This window comes from Calliopsis andreniformis, chromosome 5 (assembly GCF_051401765.1).
Source record: "Calliopsis andreniformis isolate RMS-2024a chromosome 5, iyCalAndr_principal, whole genome shotgun sequence".
Lineage (NCBI taxonomy): Eukaryota > Metazoa > Arthropoda > Insecta > Hymenoptera > Andrenidae > Calliopsis > Calliopsis andreniformis.
In genome coordinates, this window is record NC_135066.1 from 1,305,620 (window position 1) to 1,330,132 (window position 24,513).

Below are 24,513 nucleotides of genomic sequence, written 5' to 3' on the forward strand. Positions count from 1 at the left end.
CAGCGATACGTCGCCTTGCGAGTTAAAGCTGAGAAGCCTCGACCTGGCATTACGTTCCCAGACGGTTGGGCTTCGAATCCTTGGGAACAATGTTTCTTGACGGGCCACTATATCTTCTAAAAGCTAAAGTTCGAGTGGTCAAATCGAGTACTGTTTTCTGAAGGCTAAAGTTCAAATCTTTGCTTGGCGCTGCGTCTTGTCGGAAACTAAGAAGCATGAAAAGCTCCAAGATATATCTGGCTTTCCCGGAAACTATATTTCACGTTTTCAGCTTCGGCCTTCCATCCGACCAAATACTTCAGTTAGAGTTCCTCGGATATAGAGTGAAGTTTCCTTTCAACGCTTTTCTTCGAATAAAAAGATCACTGTTAATCGATCTAGAAACATTTTTCACTCGATAGGATAATCGTTTGAATCTCTAAAGTAGTCTTCCTAAATTTTCACGGATCGCGTAAAAAGGTCAACGTACCACAAATGCCGAGTTCGAGGGAAATCGAAGAAAACGATATTCAAGGAAAGCGTTGCCTCGCGATCCCGAAAGAGCCATGATTCATGCTCAAGAAGGCGAGAGCAATCGGGGAAGACGAAGAAAGATTGTCGAGCGTATCTTTCACGCCTCTCCCGGCGCGAACTCTGACCTACTTTACCTGGGAGGATCCGTTTCCCTGCGCGAACGAGAAGCCAGTGATCAGGGGCTGCCTGTTGTCTCGCTAATTAACGCTTTCGTGCTTCTTTCGTGGTAAGCGGCTTTTCAAAAATTGAGAAGAAAGTCAGGTTTCTTCTCAGGAACGAAAAATTGAAAATATGTAACTTTCTGCAAACACGTATGATGTTCTGTCATGTGCAAAGTAGCGTGAAATACCGCTGGCAATTATATCAGCACAGTTCCCACCCTTAGTTTTCGAGGAACAGGAACATAAATTTGGAGAAATATATGATGCTGTATCAAGCAACCGTGGGAAACGTAGGTTGGAAATGGTGAAGTTCATCGTTCTGATGCATTCGCTCACGGCGACAGTAATTGTAAACGTTGTTCGGAATAATGCTGGGTAAATTGTTGTTTTGGATATTTCAGGAAAAGAAGATTATAAGATTATAATATTCAAATACCAGTTGTACGTCAGCTTCAGGGAATTCTCTCTTGGTTGAAAATATGGATATTTTAAATGACGTAATATTTTTGTACAACTACTTTTCGCTGAAGTGATACTTTAATATCGAATGGCATTACCGCGTTTTTCTCCTTTAGAGCAAGAATGATAAGGAAACAGATGCTACGATGAGCTAATTTCGCCGAAACATTTTAAATTTCTAGTCAGACAATTAGAACATTTTTATACCGTATAACGAAACAGTAGCATGTGAAAATGGCTTGCAATCTGAACACTCGAATGTAGAAATCTGCAGAGAATTCTGATCAGTTAGTTTGGTAAAACATCGATCGAGGTAATTGGTTCTGTTTAAGGGTAATTCAAAATCAATCGAGAGCAGACTCGGACTTGGAACCAAAACCACAACAGGGAACGATGCTTCCAAACACGATGCATATCGATCCATTGAAATGCTCAGATCTATGCAATTACGATCCCCCCGCATAAATACCTTTGTTGCTAGTTAAAATATTGGGAAATATATCTGCCGAGAAATAATAGTTTTTTAAAGGTCGTAGATATTTCTACTGAATAAAATTGTAACTGAAATAAAGCTGAATCTCTTTCTGTGACGACAGGAAAACATGTTCTCAGAAAAAGCATACCCTTCAGCGTGTTCTCTCCCACTCGAAACAGAGTTACTCCATTAAAAGCAATAAGAATATTACACGTTCCTCCGTAAGGTCACCGTGATCCTTCCTGCCCTTCGACTCCAAAAGGACTACCACTCCGAAGTGATTGAAAACAAAGCTCCCATAAGAGACATCAATTTCCCCCGAAAATCAACATTTCACAGTAACTACAACTCATGAGCAACCCTGTTTTTTCCCCCAAAGTACAACGACCCAAATCTCCAACGCGACGCGGCGAACAACACATATTTCACGGGCGAACGTGCGACTTCGCCCTGGCGAGGGGTTAATACAGTTGCCACGGTTTTCCGGTAACTGGCTAACTTCCCAGAGGCAAAAAAGTGCCAGCACTCGCAGCCTGACGTAGAAAACAAACGCAGGGAGATCCGATAAATCTTTCATCGCGACATGGCTCCATGGAATTCCCGCTCCTGAGGGTCTTGCTGCGCGGCGATCGTCCCTCACTTTTCAGATCGATTCAATTCTACCCTATGCCTCCCACTCGCCCTCCCAGGTCCTCCCCCCAGCCCTGTGCCCCACAGGACTTCCAAACGGAACCACAGCCGAGGTTTGCTCTCGTTGTTCCTGTCAGAATGTTGACGTATCGCCAATGGTGTAGGAAGCATGCTTGATATGCAAACGGGACCAGGACACACTTTGGATCGGACAACCACCGCGTGCTTGGACATCGAGGAATACCAATGACGATCGGCCAAGGATTCTCCCTCGACCTCCTCCCACCTTTGCACAGTTCCTATTACCTATCGCTTCCAGATCCTATTCGCAGGATCTCGCGACCCCTCAGGCGTACGTTATTGTTACGATTCTCGATTCTAACTCTCCTTTTGTCCTATTGCAGCCCTGACTCTTCCGACTTCTGCGCTCTTTCGAGAGCTTGCTCAGCGTCTCCCGATATTGCTTTTCTGGGGTATTGAAAGGCTCGAGGCTCTGTGTCTTGGATGGTTCATGCGTATGTAACATTTGTAGAAAGCAGATTTTATTCCATTTACCCAGCTTCTGGTTACTTCTTAGATTTTTATTTTTATACGGAATGGGTATTTTAAGAGAGAGGGGCGTGAAATACATTCTGTATAGTTAACGAATCTCTCTCGATCAGTTTCTACCGTTATTTTACTTTTCCCGCGAAATCTGCATGCATTTTCCGAACTTCTCGAAAATGCAGAGGTCAAAAATCTCAAAGGTGCACTAGGCATTTGTTTTTTCGTGAATCGAGCGCGTTTGGCTCAAGAATTTTCTCTGCAAAAACTGTTTAGCCACGGATCCGGATGCGAGGCGATTTTCAAACAATCTTTGCCCGCGCGTGGACGTTTCCTGTGTGTTTACCAGGCAAATTCCCTGTGGAAATCTGCGGATCTTCCATCGCAACGATGTTTGCCGAGCGAAGAACAGGGCATCTCGTAAAAGCCTCCGCACAAAGTATCCTTTCTGCTCGCGACTCTTTTTGCCTTCAGACGGTAATTTCTTTCAATTATTTGTACGCGCCCAACAAACGGGAAATTACTTTGGTCGTATCGTATTTCGAGCGTGTAAAGTGGAACGTACTTCATAATATGAAAGCAATTCTCCGTGGAAATATGGCCTGCGTATTTTTTGTTAGGGGCACAGAACGAAGGATAACATGAAATAGATTATACTGAAATGCCAGGTTTATACAGGAACGTTTTATAAAACCATGTCGTGACAGGGGCAATATTATAGCTATCAGAAATATTCGAAAGCCATATTGGAATACTATTTTATATATATATATATAATACGTAAGTATTAATTATTATAGACTTCGCAGCAAAATTAAGGGATCACTAATTTTATCGCTGAAAAATTGTCGACTTTGGGCTGCTGTAACTTTGTGAAAGAAAGTAGTACAGTAGTGTATCTAGACTCATTGTAAAGAGCAAAATCTCTACTTTTTCGACCTTAAATTGAATATTCTCGAACACGGTCTTCCACTTGGCTGCGAGGCGAGAAAGAAAAGGTGGTTTTTTACTCGATATTTTCCAAATTGAAATTTTCTTGGTTTCCACTTTTCCCACGTATCCTCCCACACTACTTAAAGTTCTTATTTTATAGTTTCATCGTTTTGCAAAAAACTGCATTTTCCCCTTAGCTATCCCTCCTCTTTCACTCATAACACTATTCACCTGCGTATTTCGCGAATCTCGATTTTCCCGCCAATAAGACGGAAATTATATTTTTACACCGCGTGGGAAGAGGGTGAAGGTCGAGAGGCACGGCGCGCGAATGCAAATGCTATGCAAATAGCGAGGCTGGGAGACAGCTGCGGCTGCGGTTCGCTTTGAACAGGTGACATCCCCCTGCACCCTTCTCGTTGCCGGCAAAGTACACCTCATCCTTCAAGGGAGAGCCGTCTCTTTGGGCAGAGAGTCGAGAAAGATGAACGGTGAAGAGGGAACGGGCAAATTAATGCATCTTTCAACACGCGCGGAATAATTCCTCGTTCGCGTTCTTATTTACGAGAGTTTCTAACGAAAGAGTAGAGGAAGAGAAGGGGAGAGAACTTGGAAGAAGTAACTCTTCCAGGGAAAAGTCCTGCACTCCGTTATATTCCTTTGCAGGAAGGCTATAAACGTGCTTCTATTCATTTTTAATCTCTCTACTGTTCCATCTCATTGAAATTCCTTAGAAAAGGGAAAGGAGGTCTATGTAAAAGTCAGAATTGATCCCTATTTAATGGTTTCCAACGTGTCGCGAGAAAGAAGCTTTTGTATACTTGCAGCGTTCTAATGCGTTGCTGATATATATTTTTAAGACCATCTGTTGATTGCCTTACGAAGGTCTAGAAAAAGACATTACATTTTTTGATAAGGAGTTTCGATAAGATATTTCTATTCTAAAATTCATTATGTAGGTACCTAAGTATTATAAGTTCTTATCACATACTTTTCTCTTTACCATATTTTTTTCAGGAGGCTCTTAATATTAATAGAATATTTTCCACTGTTTCGTTTTCAATTTAGAAATTTTTGCTCCTTCGAAGGAAAATTCTCCTCCTGCTGTTAACGAGATTACCTTCTCTTTCTCGCTTCCGCTAAGCGACTGACCCTTTTTAATAATGCACAATGGGACCTGGACTCGTTACCTCGCCTCTTTCTCAGAACTTCAGCAACAATTCTAAGACAAGAACGCGAGTTTCCTTTTCCAATTTCGCCTGAGACGTCTCTCACCTTTCCAACGAATAACAGTCCTTATAACGATAAATTCACTTTGTCTGCATAATTACAGTTCCCTCCCTTAATCGCAACTCCAGTAACTTCTATTCGCTGGAGTCTGTTTTACGTTAAACTTATACCTACTCATTGCTACTTGAAGCGTGTCCCTCGGTTTCACAACGCCTGCACTCCATTTAGCTTTATCGACCTGCCGCGTCCTTTCCTCCTACAATCTTTCGTTTTATTCGCCTCTTAACAAGGGCCCCGTAAAATAGGGGATAGAAGAAAGGGCTTGTTGATCAAGAAAATCTCCTGAAAGTAATTGGCTACTTTCTTGACCCGTCCCTTCTGCTGCTGACGCGTTGCGACGCGACCGAAGACAGTTCTATAAAACGCTGACTTTTCCAACTAGCAGTTTTCTATAAGCGAGAAATACTACATTACAACGAGGACCGCTTGGAAATCCATTGAGGTTTCACATGCAAACGCAGTAGACTCGAATACATCTGACATCGATGGCGCGCCATTCCCTGCAATGTAAACGATGGAAACGCGGCCTGAGCCGTAATGCTTGCTGTTCCCCGCTTAAATATGGACGTTTCGTTTCGGTGAATGAAATCCTTTTCCCTTGAGCGCGCTTACACGAGGGAATTTCGCACGTGCCCTCGCATGTGCACCTCAGAATCGCGTAAAAGCGAGCCATGAATAAATTCTTATCTGTACCTGTTTCGCTTCTATCGAAACACCTAAATAGCACTTTTACGCGAGCAATGAGCAAGTCCGCTTTTCCATTATACAAAACTGAAGGTGGCTCGCACCAAACCTCACTTGTTGAGTGAACTTTTGCAGTGCGAAGCGAAGGTTCGTTCCAGGAAAAGAACGCAACAAGTTATGGCCTGACTCTTATTAACGTTCACCTATTTTTACATTAGAATTTTAATTTCCCAGCGAATAAATTCCCTCTCACATTTTCTCCTAAAATTACTCTTATCTAAATCGCTTCTCTGTGACACAAATGAACATTTCAGGCTCCCAACGTGTGACTTCACTTAGTGTGATTCCACACAAGTGAAAGAACACGCATAATCAAGTTGGAAATTTGTTGTTTGAACTCATAATAAAATCAGCTGTCGCACGGTTCGTTTCCCAGTGTATTGCCTCGATGCATCTCGACGCATTAAGCACCCCCGTCTGTGCATTTCCCTCGCGGGAATTCACAAACAAGAAAACACCCCACGGTATATCTTCTCGGTAAGCTACAAGCCACTGCGTTCGTAAAAAACTGGAAGTTTGTTTTCAGCGTCGCGTCGCATCACAAAAAAGTTATACGAGGAAATGCAGTCTGTCTTTCTACCGCTCAAACTTGCATCACGCTGACGGAAAATGTATGCATCAGAGTACATCGTTTACTCGGGCGCGTAAACAATATGCTCTTCTATTCTCTGTGTACACGGTATTCGACGTGACGGTACTTGATGGTTGAACGCGAAGAGTACGAAATGAAATTGAAGCTTGTTCTGTCGTGGAGTTCAATGAGAGACTCGAGTTTCTTTGAATAATTACGGTAATTAGGTTCATGCTCTGTTAGTTGTGGAGTGACGTCTTTAACTTTGTATGATATTAAATAGAATTTATCATGACTAATGTATTATCGTACAGGGGTAAGGTTGTTCCTTTGCTTTGGATAGTATTTGTAAAATTATAATATCAACTTCTTTGACGAAAAACGGAGTAATCTTGTCGCGTAATTAACACACACAAAATGCAATAAATTCAGACTTGATGTATTCACTTACAAAGCCACAGAGCTTAATACATAAGTAACTCCGTCGATACACTCCAAGAGAAACTGAGTAACAGGACACGAATCCTTTCACCCAAACCCACTCAAAGCGTACCCCTTACCCCGATGCTTTTCAATTCAACTAAAATTTAAACCCCTTGAACCGAACGTGGCGACGTCTTGAAGAGAAAGGCAACGTTGAAAGCAAACGACTTTGACCCGATCAAAGTTCCCGCCCCCTGAAAAGCCTGCACCGTTTCACGTTCAGCGGCGTGGAGGGAGCAGCAAGGGGGCGGCACGAGGAAGGCTGATGAAGTAACTGCTAATCGCGCCGCTAACTCGCCCCGTCACAGCTTGGAAAGGCCGTTTGCGCGGACAAGCGGGAGAGGTGGTTCCGGGTGCAGCTTAACCGCGTCAGATCGGATCTAAAGTGGCTGGTGCACATGGCCGTGGGATCGATAAAGTCGCATTTCGCGGTCCTGGCGAGCGTGTTGGGACGTGCAGCCCTTGCCTGTAGAAGAGTCGTTAAACCCCATTGTAATTTTACGAGGCAACCGAAGATGAGGCCAGGCGAACTTTAACTGTGCAACATTCGCGCCATGAAATGGCGCGCCGAGCCTCCCGCGCCACGCGAAATTTATCTCACGGGAAGATCTAGAAGCTTTCCACGGAAGAGGTGAAGTGTGTACAGTACATGCATTTTATACCTAATCAATTTTTCAAAACGTGACAATATTTTTAGGTTTTGTTACTCTAGGTGGATAGGGGGCTGATCGTCCCCATCGTCCCACCTCTAGATCTGTTTCTGATTTATCTACTGCCCATGTGACATTCTGGATATCTGCTCTTTAATTGGTAAAGTGGGACAGAAGAATCGATCGCGATGGCGGAGAGGACAATTTTTTAATTCGAGAATTATACAAAACGAAGTGCATCGAGACCATTAGCTGAATTTTATCCGTTTCGAGGATAGCTACTGTCTACAGGAAATTAATTATTCTCTCTTTCTACTTTTTTGAAAAGCTTCACGAGAGTGATAATAGATGGAGGTTTTCGGGGAGCGCAAAAAATGTATACAGAGTCGATCACTATGATCAGAGTGATCAGAAATGGAAACCGTGAGCGTGAGTTAGGAGAAAAATGATACGAGAGAGGATCCAGCTGATCGAACGGTTGAATAATTTGCCACGCTTTTCTTCTTCTTTTTCCTCTGCTGATTGCGAACGAAAATGAAAAAGTCGGTAGGCACCTAATTTCTGCTTGCTATTGTGGTTATTTTGGAATGATAGTAAGAAAAAATATAGAGTGTAAAAAAGGAAATATTTCTCTGTTAGCGAATAAACTTGCTTCCAGTACATTAAAGGCAAATGAAAAATCGACCAGCGTGAAAACGGAACAACCGCGAGGCTAGCGAACGATCGCGCTTGTTAGAAAACTTTCAGCCGATTGCATCCCCTATTACGCGACTTTTACAACTTTCGATCTGATATGAAAAATTGATTCTCCCAACCTCGAATTTTCATGAAGAAGCGGATGTATGTACATACGATTTTGTAGGAAAGAATTATTAAACTATTGAATTGTCTTTATGATATTGAGTCATTTCCATAGAAAATTCTAATATACCATAAATAAAGGAATAGTGCCTTAGAGACTATCAATTAAAAAACAAAGAATTTACATTGTCTGGCTTCCACAGGGTCGAGAAATGGAGAAAACAATCTGAGAAAACGGGAATCAGTGTTCAGACAGTCAGACACCCCGAAAGTATTCTTATCGGAGAAATTCGTTTATCTTCACGCAGACCATTTATGCTTTTGTTTGTCTGCTGCCTTTTTTCTGCGATAACACCCCGTAGGAGGGCAATAAATCCGATTGGACAGCGATAACGTCGCCACAGAGACGGGAACCGCGGGACTCGACATTTATAGCACCCTACTCTCCGTCTCGGACCCATTTCTACGATAAGTTTGGCAATGAATCTAACGATACAGGTGTCGTCAATAATGACACGGAAACTTTGCAATATCTACGAAAATCATGTTGAACGTTATATGAAAAAATTGAAAACAGTATTTAAATTTAATTTCCTTCATTGAATTCCTCCTTCTTACGTTCTATTATATCATAAAACTCTAAAACGCTCCCAAGAAAAAATCTATGACAGAGGAATCTCTCTGATTATATATTGAGTGCACAGACAAAAAAATAATTCTTTCAGGAGGGAAGAAAATTATGATCCACTACAGACAAGACAACCGTTTCTCATTTTTTATCGCCGCAGAAAAGAATTCCTAGCAATTTGGTGGCGAACAAGACTAAGGGGTGTCTCGAGAAGCATATTTCGCTCGTGCTACGTTGAAAGGAGAATTCGTTGACGACTAGGGGTTGGTGTAAACAAGCCTCATTCATTCGCGTAGCTTCGTTTCGTCGCGCTATACTACCCCAGTTCTCGTTAGCGTGAATAGATGGAACGATAAAACTAAAACTAAGCGACGAGTTCTGCTCTCGTCGAGCACCCGCCATCCTCGAATCTCGCGTGTGCAAAATTGCATTTAGCACAGTGAGCGAGAAAATAAATACGCGAAATGGTGGGGTCGCGAGTGGCGGAGGAAAAGCCATGAATAGCTATCTTGGAATTTGCATTTGCAAATTATTTACTCGGATGTTTGCCATGCTCGGCGAGTTTGTCGACGAAAGCAGAGATACTTCAGAGTTACTCGGCTGCATTATAATTCGATATGGGCATTGCTTAGTTTTCTGATACGCATGCTTCCTGCTTGAATAGACTTTTCCGAGGGAGATGATTGCTAGATGATATTTTAGAATTTTTCCATTTTTTATCGTTAGTTAATTTCACTGCACTTTATGAGTTCACGCAAAAAGATTTGTTTATAATTGTACCTTATTGTACCTTTTTGAGATCTTTACCCTTGTTTGAACAGGAAAAAAGCATTAAAAAAGTCAGATTCATGAAAATTCGATAAAAATGGTCGGTCCTTCGTCTTCCCTAAAATTTTCAACCTTCCAGATCTGTCTCTCGACCGTTCAAATTCTCGAGGAACGAGTGGTATTGAATATCGAAAGGATAGGGTAATCGGGGGACGAGACAAAGAGCCGCGAAAATAAATCGAGCCTCGTGACTTTTGCCATTTTACTGGGCGGCAGCAACAGGTATCCGCGTTTCTTTCCAAAGAGCGATGCATCGGTAATTGGCGATGCTGTTCGCTGCCAAGAGTTCCGTGGAAATGGTTCAAGAGCCGTGAACCAGCCAAAGATACTCGCTTTTTATACCATTCGGTTGGACGCTCACAATAATGATTTATTCGATATTTACGAGATACATATTCCGATAAAATATTTCAGCAATTAATTAGGGGAGTAGCGACCTAAACGGGAACTTCGATATCGTAAAGAGAGGATTATCGGTAATCGACGATATTTTCTAACACCTGCGCGCAATTAGCATGAATACAGTTAACGACGCAATTCCCTTTAATTGCATGGAAAATGCATAACGCCCACAATGGAACTGAATATCATATACAGAGCTACGGATCACCAAATTTAACATTTCTTTCAATTACATTTATTTCGTATCTGGATATTACGTATGAAATATTCACGATATAATATAAAACTTAAGAAGGTTTAATGACCATTTCTTACAATAAAGAGTATTTTAAAATTAATTACCTTATTTTGAGTATCTACGTAGTCTGCGACGCCCATACCGCTATTCAAATTACGCCATATTAATTTGGAACTGGACACTTTAGCAAAATAATGACACTACACGTTATAGAATCTATGACACATCGCCGCTCACGAGACACTGAGCTCCCGTGGCAATTACTCGTCGACTTTGTCTCGAGCTCCAGGGGTGGGGTCATTATTTTTGCTGAGGTTCGTGTACTTGTTTACGTTTTTTCTTTGAGGTACCTCCTTGAACGAAGACCGCGATATAACTCGATGCTTCAATTTACCACACTATATTTCTGGCCAAATCGTCCTTATCACAAGGTGACTTCGCGTGAAAGCTCACAGTGAGCACACAAATGACCTGCATGACCCAAGCCACCACGTTGGACGAGTAGCTTAAATCACAAATCGTAACGCAGCAGAAAGGGAAGGCGTAACAATCTGGAACGGGGTTAAGCGTTCCGTTTCTCGACGACGTAATAATTCACATTGAATCACGGCATTCGCTTCATTACGTGGGCCACCGTTACACACGAGTTTATAATTTCGTTTGGTGATTACATGGAGCACGAGCACACGGCGGCCAATATGAAAATGAAGGGGTAAACTTTCGCATAGTGAGATTAACCGTCGACTTTCAAGTGTTGTTCGCTTCAAACTGCCTCGCTAACTGTTTCACCTATTTGCCCACGGAAGCACCCTTCCCGACATATTTTTTCGACTATATGCATAGAAAGCCTTCGAGCGAAATACTGTTGACGTAAATGCTAATCTCGTAGTTTATCCTTGAATCGCAGAGGAAAAGGTGGAACGCTAAGTGAGTAAAGGAAAGGTAAAGTAATTTTCATTGAAAGTCAAATGAAATGCTCGGTTTAGTAATATTTAAATCGAAAGATACGAAAAGAGGAGTAAAGGCGAAAATTCATAAATACTGAAATAGTAAACTTCGCCACTTTCTGATGAACCTTCCTACTAAATCATTTATTCGGATATTTACTTTACTATTTTAATCATAGAACTCACTAAACTTTTCTCTCATGTTTCTAATCATCCCCAAACTAAGGTGTTTTATATCGAGCAAAAACTATATGGATCATCGATCCAGCTAGATCATTCAACCCATCGACACAAAAGAGCATACAGGAGCTCGTTACCGTGGCACAATTTACTGCGAGAATATAATCTGGATTTCTCGTTCCGACACGACGCGTTATATTATTGGCGATATAAAAGAACGCGCAGAACGTTGGGGAAATAATGGACTTGTAATCGTGAAACGTCGTACGAAGGGTGTGCACGCTGTTAAACGTATGAGAACCAATGACGAGTTGTCAACTGCGGTAACATTAACAGTCGTAGTAAAAACAGCTGTCCTCCCTCTGAATATTTACTGTGAGAACTTGTGTAGTAAATTTCAGACTTCCACGGTCGCGTTAATATTTAAGGTGCTACTTTAAAGGCCAACCTCCATGTCTCGTCAATCGTTATTTTATTACAGCAATAGTTAGGCAAATTTGTCAGGGTCACTGGTACTAGTTACCCAAGCCTTTTCTTCTTCTATCGATCAAAATTTTAAAAGAGTTTTCAATTATCCTATCAATGCTATTACACTTAAGTAATGAAAAGAAAGTGAGAGTAATGGAAGGGAAAAACGGTTCAGTTTCCGATTTACTATTCCCAACGTGAAGTACCGTTTAACAGAAGAAAAATATTGCCTCAAAGAAGCTTCCACATTGAAATGGAAACTGTCAAATTACTTGAAATCAAATGTTAAAGTATATTTGACCGATGGCAATTCCAAGGTGACGCTCCTACGAGATATTGCAGAAGTGAACGCACGCAGATGAAACGAATTCAAGTACCTATAATTTTGCATTGGCAGAGAGTTAGACCAAGGAATAAACAGCCACTTCAATGGCAAGGGAAATACGAGTAAGTAAACGGTAGCATTCAGAGGTAGATAATTGGAACAAGACGTTGTCCGTACAAGGGGAACGTTAGCATTGATTTACTCAAGCGAATTAACACTCGACGTCGGTTGCAGTACAGAAAAATGAAATCGTTAGATGCACACAATGTCTGTTTGATCTTGCCAACTTCTCATTAACGCCGAAGGGCTCGTTTCGCGATGAACTCTACCTGTTCCCTGGATACTAGCGCGAAATGGGCCAAGGTAAATCCATGGTAACGATGAACAGTGCCTTATAGCAGTCTGCAATCGTTAACTAAAAATTTTGTTTAATTGTTTTAAAAAAGTACCCAAACAAGTAAAGGAATATTACCAAGGCTCAGAAATATTACACTTTTTTTTTTGTATAAATTCTTTTTATGCGAGCACAGCATAAAGTTTTTAATTAATTTGAGAAAATTGAAGTTAAGTTGATGGAACTGTGTGGAAGCCGTGGTTATAGTGTGGAAGACTTCTTAGAAATTTGACGAAAAGTCGTTTCCAGGGAGATCGCATGAATTTCTTAATCAGTTTGAAGCAGTTTGAGCGAATGTGTGACTTATAGAAATTGCGACTCGGTTTATGAGGCACGAAATATCATAGCGTGGAAGATATATAAATTCGCGTTAGAAGTCTCGAGAAAGGTCAGCCGATTTTTCTACTTAATTCCAAACATCTTGACGGATACGGGAATTGGAAAAAGTGTAATCGATAACATGGAAGAATTTTCAAGAGTTCGTCAGGAAATGCGCATAAAGAAAAGTCAGATAAGTTTCTTAACTAATTTAAAAGAGAAAATCAATCTCTCGAACAGAAATATCAATCGAACTTCGTAATTATTCCATTTTCAAGGAACTTCAATTGGAAAGCAGCGTCTGAATATCTTCAAAAAGTAGTTTCATCATCAATTCAAGAAATATCCTGCAATTATGCAACATAAACTTGTCTAATTATTATACAACAAAAAGTCTTCAAAGAGAAGTGTTCAATTTCCTTGTTCCATCGGAACGGAAGTAGTCTCAAGTAACCTCCAGGCAGAAAAGCACAAAAGAAATCCAATCTGATTTTCCTACGACACCGTTTCAGTCAACCCCCTTTTCATTTCCCGCTCAGATACTGACACTTCTCCAAGCGTTAGACAATTCATCGACCCTTGCATTTTAAATAGACATTTGTTCGTGGATCTGCTATCGAGCAACAAGTACAGTGGCAGCGACGTCAGAATTCGCAAGACAAAGAGCTCTAACTAATTATTTGTGTGCCTTTCTGATCTTTAATTTACTAGGTAATTGCTTTGCCACCTTAATTACGTTTCGAATGACTCAAAAGCATAACGAGTGAACAACGATACTCTATGGAGGCTGTTACGTAATATTTTTGACGTAATTGATTTGAAGGGGGTGAAGTTGTTGAACAGCACTTTCAAGACTTGTTGCTCTCTTAATGGACGAAAATACTCTCGAGTCCTTTTCATCCTATATTTCCCCGTGGAGAAACTCCCCTAGAGTAATAAATATTCTTTCAAAATATTGACCAATTTTAAAACTTTCCAGACCGAGTGTTTCCCATCGAGATATGTTTTAGTTAGGCCTCGTGAATTCTGCTTTGGGAGATACAGTCTCCCCGAAGGTGTATCTTTCAATAATTTACCATCTAAAGGAGGATAAAAGTAGCGAATCAACTGATTGAAAGTAAAACCATAACAAGTTGCAATTTTGTCCAACCTCCACTGTACGCTTATTGGGGAAGCCAGCTTGAGGGTGCATTGCAAGGAATATTCTCCAAGCGTTCCTCGATTCATCGATATTCCTTTTTTCCTCGATTCGTGATGAAGACACTTTCCACAGTTTCAACCCATCACGAACGTGACGATCATCGATAAGAGTCTCTCGCTGATGATAGTCGATGTTAGGCGGATACGTGGTCGTGTTCCAAAAAGAACGTCGCTCGATTCTGCCTGGATAACCAATGCAATGCGACAGCGTGACAAGCTGGGGACCCTAGTCTCTTGGATCGACGAAACGTGAACCGGACCTACGTCTTGGATCATAAAATTTTCTCAAGCACAAGGGCATATTGAACTACAAAACAAGAGGGTTTAAAGTTTATGAAGATCGACTCGAAATTTCAGGCAAATTGCAAAACTTTCACGTTTATCGCCACTTCAACTCAAAAATACTTAATCCGTGCAGCGTAACAGAGGTACACTTCCAAGAATTTTAAATGAAATTCTTCGACCGAGGAAGTAAATAAAGAAACGTATGAAATGTGATAGATTTGATTGAAAATGCTATAAGAATCCCGAAGAAATTGGTTGAGAATCACTGCCTGGAGCCTTTCTTCACACCTAATTCAATTTGGCCAGACTCATCTTTGCTTCGTCGTTGAAACCCTCGTATTCACCTACAAGCTGTAACTCGCTTTACTATCGACACGGGCTTAAAGAAAACTTTCCATAAAAAGTTTTACGCAAAGGTAGCGCACGTCGGTGAAAGTCGCTTGGTCACGAGGGGATGAGGGATGTAATTGTAATAAAATCGTTAACGAGTCTCCATGAACAGCGACGTTTACGTTCCGACGCGTAACGCGCTGAACTTTGGGCCAAGGCAACGTTTCAAACTTTTAAACGGGATTCGCTGTCTTGCCGAGCTCTCAACGTGTCGCCAGTGTCACTGCGAAACGTAATTACAACACTCTGAAGTATCGAGGGACGACGAATACCCCGTTACCATAAATGGGGACTCCTATGGCCTTGTCTTTGCGAATAACGGTGAAAATGGGCAAATTGTTATCCTCCAAGGGTGCTTTAAGAAACTCCTATGCAAATGAAATGGAGAATTCGAGTAGCTTAGGGGGTTGAAAAGGCGGTGAAACACTAATGGTTACAAGTTAGGGAAGAAAGAACGTTGAATGAATAGATATGGTTGTAAAATTGTTCTAAATGTGGCCACTAATGATATTAGAGTAATTTTATAAGAGATACAGAGTAATTCTTATCTTTTTTCTAAAAAAATTTTGCTTTTTTACCTTTATGAGACACTCGAGTGACCCTAAATGTTTCCTAGAAATTTCAAGAGTAACACTTCAGAAGGGCTATCGATAGAACTTCAACAAACATAGAAAATTAGTTCTTTAATAGACAAATTCATCTTCCCTTTGCCACGAACAAATATTTTAGACCTTCATTTAAGAGCATTCAACTTGAAAAGTATTTTTAATCGATAACCTGTCGATGAATTCTCATTCCTTTCCGTATGAAATGAAACACATGGGATGCTAAACCTAAGATTTATTTTATCGAAGAAACTCCAATCTCGTATTTTCCAGGAATATCTCGAGCGCAGCTTAATATGTGTCAAATATCGGTGAACGTTGCGTTCGCGAGATGATTTACGAATCGAGTCACAGAAGCGTCGAGCGCGTAGGAAATTGTGAATTCGCCCGTATCCTGAACCCTAGGGAATTTAATCTGCCAGAAGTAACGGGGACGAAATTACGGGTGAGCAAACTAATTATGCGTCCCAACGACAGCGCGCAGTATGTAAATACAAATTATCATCGAGAGCTGTGGCTCCGAGCGGGAATTTTCCCGAGTATTTTTGAAATCTCCCTTGAAACGCTGCTCACGGCGATGTTTTTTCGCCCTTTCGAGATTGCGCTGACTCGAACCCGTCGAGAAGTTTGCCCTTCCTAGTCCCTCTCCTCCACGGAGCCCTCGAGGATCCTTGTTTATACTTTAACACGCTATTTCGAGGCAGGCAGTGCTTAAAACGAGGTCCAAGGGACAGTTCGTCCTCGAAATTGCTATTGCTTTGCTGCGAGCGTCTGGGTTAGGTAAGGGTTAGGTAGTGTAAACACTGCAGGCAAAGCGTTTACCCTTCGAGAGATACCATCCTTTTCCATCGCCGCAAATCAAATTTCGGACATTTTCTCCCCTGTAGCCTAATCACTTCTTTCTGTCCCTTGCGTAGCGTTTCGTTTTATTTCGACCCAGTTCCAACGTTAATCTCGTCCAGGCGAGAAGAATTCATCACGATAACCAGCCGTCCCATGCTCACCAAGCATTCGGATGCAAAAAGGAGGTCGACGGTTTAATTTGTTGGGCATAAAAGCCAACAGGGCCGCGAAAAAAAGAATTACTGAGTACGCTGATGGTAAACTGGAATTATTTTCCGTCGGGTACATTTTCTTCGCCGTCGAGACTCCACCCGTTGCCCTCGCCGCTCTTTTCCTTGCATTTTATAAACGACCATTTCTCGCGGAACTTCGTAACGAAATAATGTAACTTGCTAGGCTCTTAAGCCCTTAAACGCCCTCATTTGCGTCTCAAGTAGTTTCAGGGTAATCAGCTTTATCCAAGAATTGTAATCATTATTCGTGAACGAATGTATCGAAATTGAACGATCGAAGGCTTCAACTTCTTTTTGCACATACAAAGTACGCAGAGATCGAGTACCGCGAAATTTATCTGGATCCATCGTAAACAAATCCCTCGATAACGCTATCGATTTCGCGTTTATCGGTTCAATCCGTTCCGCAACTCAGTCTGCTCACCGCGGAGTAATAAATCTTGCTCAAAGTGCAAAGAAGCCGAAAAAATAAGAGGATGTGCTGAGAGAAGGTGATCGAGGGTTCCTATGGCAAAAACTGGAGAAAAGTTGAAGCCTGTGGAACGTGCCAGGAATGAGAATTTCGTGGAAGAATAACGCAATCACGGTGTATACCAAACAAAGACTGAACGATACTGAGCATCTACTTCTATTGTATGTATGGAACATCAGAACGGAGGAAAAATTGAAGTGGAGATGCTGGTATATATTTGAGGCAAATTCCACAGTAATTAACTGTATCTAAATCTCTAAGTTAGTTTAGACGCGAACTTTTTCCTTGGTTTTTTATTCGATTGGTTCAGAATAGCGTAGCGGTGGGCTTTCTTGTCACGATTTCCTCAAATTTATTGCTATCGTTACATCGTACATAGCGTTCAAAATACACTCTTTACCCTGTTTCTTCTGGCTCTGCCTCGTTCCAGTTTTCTCTCTCGTAGGGGTGTGACGTTAATTGGATCCGATATAACACGAGTACCTTACGATGAAAGTTGTATGAGTTTAGGCATCTTTTGGCACGAGAGACAGGTGGTAAAAAATATGTATCGTCGCATAACGTGCTGGACAGAACGTGTACGTATCACGCTATTCATAGGCTAGCGATGTTGAAAATAGCTGAGAGGAAAATTTAGATATATTTAAAGATGTTTCAAGAGATTTCGAAGTTTTCTAGATTGTCGGCAAGGTACTTCATAACGAATCATCGATTTCTGATTTTAATTCCTCTCGAACGTGGTTTAAGTGGACTTGAATGAGAGTACTTGGAACAGTTCTCAAGCAAATTGCTCTATTTTCAACTTTTCTGAGATGCAAATTAGCTGAACAACATTTTTTCTACTGCCATGAAACTCATCCTGTGAATTTTATAAAGTATTATTCATTTGAAAAGAGGAAGACCTGACATTGTGCCAAAATAAAATCTGAGGTGGTTCCCTGCGGGAAAAAGTTATTTTTTGGAATTTAGCGGAGTTTGTCAAGTGATTGCCAATGACATAGGAGGACTTGTTGAATACAGCGAGTAGGAGATCAAATACACATTTGATGTAGGTAATACTTCGATGTGAAAAGCGCTATCGAATGAGTTCATTATGAGAGGGATACGCGGAACGCGAGATAAGATTCTTAATAAGGATTACTATGAATATTGAGGCTGTTGTTTGATTACGTAGAGTAAGCGAACTTTACACGAATTATAATGCTGTATTGGAAGAACGAAATAAAATTCAAACAATATTATGATCTAATTTTAGCTACCTAAATTTCTTATGCATATAGTTAATTGAAAATTTCTAGCTCAGATTGATGTTTAACGAAATTAACTTTTTGCGTGCACACCAATGAACCTAATTAAATCGTTAGATGAGCTCATTAACGGAATCGAGTTGGTGGACGTCGAATAATTACGAGTTTCCTTGCGTATAGGAGCTGTCGTGTTAAAATCAACCGTATTACCGCCGGCTAAATCATCAACAGACGCCAAGTTGTTAGATATGTGCGTCATCGATCATCTTCTGTAATTCAGGAAACTGCATGCCTATCTGCAACTAATGCTGTAGGTGGTACGGTATTCAGAACCAATAGCATTGACTGGGTAGAAGCGTAGACATATCATCTAATGCATTTTTTTAGTCTCTGATCCTTTGAAGCTTGTAATTATAATCTTATAAAAATAATGTGGCTGCAGAGGGAAAAGCTACATATAACATAGGGTTAAAAAAAATAAATTTGAATAAAAGTGGCAAATAGTCAGGACTTACCAATGTCCAAGGGTACTAGGGATGTCCGAGGGATGTCCGAGGGATGTCCGAGGGATGTCCGAGGGATGTCCAGGAGTCCAAGGGGTGGCCAGGGGATCGCCAGGGGGATCCGCACCCTCCGGAGACTCTGGAGCGAGTGAGAAGTTCATGGTACTCCCGAGATATGCATATCTTCGTGATCAGAAGAGGGGGAACCAATGATTGAGATTCTTACCCTTAATCATTGGTTCCCCCTCTTCTGATCACGAAGATATGCATATCTCGGGAGTACCATGAACTTCTTACTCGCTCCGGAGTCTCCGGAGGGTGCGGATCCCCCTGGCGATCCTCTGGCCACCCCTTGGACTCCTGGACATCGTCTGGACCCTCGGACATCCCTCGGACATCCCTCGGACATCCCTCGGACATCCCTCGGACGTACCTTCAACTCTCGGGCATTGGTGAATCCTGACTACTTGTCACTTTTACCCAGATTTATTTTTTTTTTCCTATATTACGTATAGTCTGCTTCTGCCGTCTTTTATATTGTTAATATTTTCCTATTTAGTAGCATTTAGCTGCACTTCGTATGTACTAATGAATTTTTCGATACAATTTTTGTTTTCTGATCTTACTCAAATTAAGGAAACATCGAAAAAAAATTTCAAACAGTTCTTAACTTTGTATACTACATCATCCTATCGATTATCTCTGAATACTTTCGTATTCTCAGAAAAACTTTTCTAACTCTTAGTATACTCGTCTTTTCCTATCTATTCAATTTCGAATTCCCTACCCTAATTTTCATGCGCACGAGGTACATACACTTACAGAGAACGAAAGAAGCAAAGGAAGAAGCTTAATTACAACCGCGAAACAAAGGCGAGTTCTGGCAATATGCTCCTGTAGCTTGTCTTCCGCTCACAATGTGGGCTAATAGGATTAAAAGGAATGCGCATGACGGAAAGAGACGTCGAGACAAAGAAAATCGACAGTGCAAATTGAATGCAATCCTAGGGGACTGTACGCGGCAAGTAGACGTCACGATTTAGTCCATGAATTGCTGGTTTTGCTGCTGTATTGTTTACTGGCGTGTGAACTTGAAACAGGAGACCCTTGATATCTCGAATGCATACAAACACACGGCTGAAACTGTTTGAGAATCTCCGTCGTCTATTTCGTCTCATTACGAATTGCTTGATTCGCTATGCGACCCTATACAGCCATCTCTTTCCGAATAATTTACTACGCGCGTCGGTCGGTATTTTGCATTGAATCGCACGCTAATAATTCTCTTTGTTACGGATCTCGTATTGTTTACTAAATGGAAATACCCTTTGCACAGTTTACAGCAATCGACGTTGGCTGCTCTCTCTGATTTCGAGCACATGAGGTTATTGATAACGCGATTGCAGCTGATTCGTTCGTTTCATACGAGGTATCCACTTTTATTTGGATAGTTTGCACATTTTTACTGGCTGGGTGGAAATTATAGTATATAGAGGGTATAGAGGTGAAAAATTGTGAATTCATTCGAATTAAGCGCTTGAATTCACTAAAAAAGTTGAAAACATCTGATTTTATATCATAAAATAATTTCTGATACAAAAATCTAAATTTCCAGAAAAGTAAAATATTAAGTTTTCTTCTTCGCTAACTATTAAAAAAAATTGACGAAACTGCAAAGACCTGAGGTCTCTGACATCGACTATCGACTTTGCTCTTTCAAGTATAACATGTAACACGAAAACAATGGAGAATAGAAGATCTGCGTACCACAATGTGACCCTGGCAATAAAATTGTGCGCTTCTAGGGAACGATTGTAGCCCGCAGTTGCCATCGACTTAATTAACCATCGTTCTTCCGACGAGTCCTCGTTGCGCCTTATTCCTGTGCTTTCGCGGTTCGATCGATATTAACACTCCAGCTGTCTCGATAAGAATTATCACCGTGAAGGTGGCTATTACTGCCACGATGGCATCGACTGCTCACGAGAAGCATGCTCAACCCATTCGGTTTAAACGTTGACCAACGACGTTCCACTTTAAACAATCGAGCGAATTCATGAAAAGTTCTGTAACGTAAGCCGTCAATCTATCAAGGAAACGAAATCCTCTCGATTTACTTTTATTCACGTTCTATTGCCATATTTCAAGGTTAAGTTACAGCTAATGGCCGTTAACGCGTGGTAGGGCTGATAAGAGTATGTACGTGAATCTCACGTAGGATCTCTGAACACTTACGGTTTGTAAATTTGTAGTATGTATTTCCAATAATACAGAAATCGGCAGAATTTAGAAGCTTGACATGTAAATATGTTATCGTATGCTTATGTTAGGAGAAAATAGTGTGTGGAATGTTTCAGCACTGTATGAACTATAGACTATGTTAGAGCAGAGAGCGAACGAAGTAATTTCGCATTATCAAGTAGTGGCATCGCAACAGCCTCGTCTCGTGCCCTGTGACTTTTCCCAGAGGCATTAATTAACGCGTGGTCGGATGTTGGCGTGAAATTGCGCGTTCGATTGACACGATGCTACACTGGCGCGAGTAATTGTACATGCGAGATACGAATCTTTCGACTTTAAGAAGCAACAGTGCGCTGTAACATCGGGAGGGTCTGACGACACAGCGATAAACATAAACATGAAAACGAGGAGCAGAGAAATGTAGACTATTGCATGTCTTGTATATTGCAGGGAGAAGTTTTTACATTTCCTCTGGGACTGTTGATAGTGCCGTAGCAGGCCAGTGACATTCAAACAGTAGTCATTTACAACGATGAGATTCTTATTGTCTATCTAATCGTAAGGACGTGTAAACAGAAATATTGCTCTAAGGAAGAGTGTTTTACAAACAATTGAGTACCCATAAATTGCCAGCACATTTTCACAAAAGAAAAGAGGAATTAAAAATTTAGTAAGTCTATATTCATCTACAAAAAGGAGGCTCCCATCTCAGTGCTCCCACTCAAAATACACAGAGGATTCTCTACACTTCGATCAAAAGGCCTCCTCAATCATCACAAACATTTCCCAAGATCCCACAAGCGTAATAATCTCCAAACACGCAATTATTCATCCCTCACAATCTCCCTTAGCCCCAGCGCAATTAAACAGCTGGTGCTTGTAGCCATTCTGATAAGGAGCACAGAGAGAATCGAGTCTGTTGCGACGAATGGTGGCAAACAATTGCATAGAAGCGTACCTGTTACGCCGTCGGGGCGCCCCGTTCCCGCGACGTCCTTCGACTCGCCCCCTGAGATGCAGCTGCTCCGGGACCTCTGCTTCAGCCGTGGCTGGTGATCTTCCGCACGTAAACACCGGGGTGAATGTACAGGCGATGGCAGCGAGTGAATGAGTGACGATGAACGAGTTCACCGGTTCGTGGAACGCGTTTACACGGACGGACGGACGCTCGTGCTCGCGTCACGACGACGCTCTGACGGACGCCGGCGTCTCGACGGCTCGACCCGGCCGTACCAGGCCTGGTATCCTCTACGACACCCCCACCACGGTGATACTCCTCCCTCTGTGGTGGGGCGCAGGCGTCGCGAGGGCGCAGGTACGCGTCACGGCGTTTCAACGCGCTCCTCACAGCGCCTACAACGCTGAACCCTCTTCGAAGGTGGATGACGTGGGCCTCTTTGTGTGGATGCACCCTTGTCATTGATGCTCGTTGGGTGCATAGTGCAGAGGTGGCGGATGAAATGCAATGGACCTGTAATCAAAAGTGTCGCTGAGTTTTACATTATACTGCTAGGTAAAGTGTTCCACGTGTACGGTCAGTTTAGTTACTTTGATATAACATTGAGATTACTGTCCATTCTGCTGACTACTTTGGCGAAGTGTATTCGACGCGCTTTCACGAGTCTATTTGAGGGGCTGACTAAGCTCGTGCAGTTCTAATTCCCCTCTCAACCTCCATGTCTGAAGCTTGCCATAAATCTGGCAAGCTGTAATAAAGCGTAACCTAAGGTTAGCCAAGGCCACGATGTTCTCACTCTCACGACGCCCTAAGCTAGACCTATTTCTATGAGATGGCGTGCTTCAAATGCTCGGTCCACTTAATAAGAAATTTCTTACTGCTGCGATATTGTGCAAGTCTCCGTGAATCCTTGAAAAAGCTTTCAAGGGAAGATTGAAGTATCCAATCCTCTTCTCGGCCCTTTAAAGAGTTGTGAAAAAAGGTAAACGTGATTTACTGAAGTTTGTCTGTATTAATTGAAGAATTTCGAAAATATTTGTTATTAGATCGTTGACAAGCAATAAACAGGGTTGGTAAACACGATGTGAAATGTAATACAAACTTCCTATAATACCCTTATTTGATGAAGTTTCGCAATACCCACGCACTTATTTTCGCGTGGGAAATACATTCATCAGTTGTGTCAATCAAAGGATACATATTTAGCAAACTGTTCGTGGAAAAAATTCCATTAAATATATCTGCCCACGTCATGTGTCGGAAGCATTAGTACATACTACGCACGTTTTGGAGCCTTTGACGAAGCATGATCATTACACATGTGACTCTATTTGCACACCATTCATAAAAGGGATCCGTCCCCGCTATCCTTTCTGGAAATGAAACCACCGGCTATTTGCAGCTCCTCTGGTTACTAATAAATGCAAAGTCAGACGTTTTGCATTCCTTGTTGTCTCCGTGATACAAACGAGAGTGTGTGGGTGCTTCATTAAACGCCCCCCATGCCCAACAGCAACGGAATTCGCGAAACAAGAATTCAGATCGTCTTTTTTCCTTTTCGCCCACAAATAATGCAAGCTTTCTTCCGTCAGCTGTGCACTTACGAAACTTTCAGACGAAAAGGTACATTTTTAACGTGGCTGCTTTTTCGAGAGGCAAGGAAGAATTTTCTTACAGTTTCTATGGCGTTTGAGGAAGCTTTGGGAAAATTTTAGTTCTTCATAACATCACAATCCAAATCACGAGATGTTGCGTAAAAAATGCATAAATTTTCTTGACTATGGTAGAGTGGCCATTAACTGCTTTAATAGAAATTTAATACAGGATATAAAAGCACGAATAAAGCTTGTCGAAGCTTTCACGTTATGTTAGCTTTGCCTCTGAGTTATTGCTACCTACGACTAACTTATCGTGCCACCTACGGATGGACCTTTGTTCTACATCTCCTCCTACGCGATTAAGGACTGTAGCAAACGCAGTAATGTTACTCAGTATTTTCACAAACTATCTGTAGTACCTACGTGATTCCTGGTAGTTACAACGCTTATATTACTACAGAAACATGTTGAGTATTAGAAAAAGTTCCCTCCTTTCGGAAAGTATTGTGTTCAAAGTTCCCTGGAGTTCCTGCAAATCGTCGCAGCAGGTTGTCCTGCTGACTTCACTCGTATCGCTCTGCTGGCTCGAGTCACGACGCTTTAACGGCTCCAGTCACGTCTGTCTTAAAATCACAACATCGATTTCAATTTCCAACATGTAGAAACTAAACAATCTGATTTTAATTCCACGTTTCACTATTTCGTGGGAAAATGTCAAATGTTTGGCACGTGATTCGTATAGGTTGAGTGCTATAGAATTTTAGAGGAAACGTTGACCTTTTGCAAAGTACTCTAGGCAAAAGAACGAAGCATGAACCAGAGGTAATAAATAAATAAAGTTCGCTTTGGCCTGCGGGAAAGTATTCAGAAGTTATCTAAGGAATTCCTAAAAAAGTTTCTCGGAGCTCTGATTCGCGCTGCCGTGCATTAGTTATTTTCGTTCCCAATGCAGCTGTA

At 41.6% G+C, this 24,513-nt stretch overlaps 1 protein-coding gene across 1 annotated transcript in view; it reads right to left on the reverse strand.

Moving 5' to 3' along the window:
- Nucleotides 1–22,420, reverse strand: part of LOC143179545 (uncharacterized) — a 71,558-nt gene extending 49,138 nt beyond the window's left edge. Inside the window, exons 1-2 of the mRNA XM_076378843.1 lie at nucleotides 22,229–22,420; nucleotides 21,959–22,173 (exon numbers count right to left, since the gene is read on the reverse strand). Of these exons, the coding sequence (XP_076234958.1) occupies nucleotides 21,959–22,173; nucleotides 22,229–22,420 (407 nt within the window). The remainder of the gene's footprint in view (nucleotides 1–21,958; nucleotides 22,174–22,228) is intronic.
- Nucleotides 22,421–24,513: the final 2,093 nt, after the last annotated feature.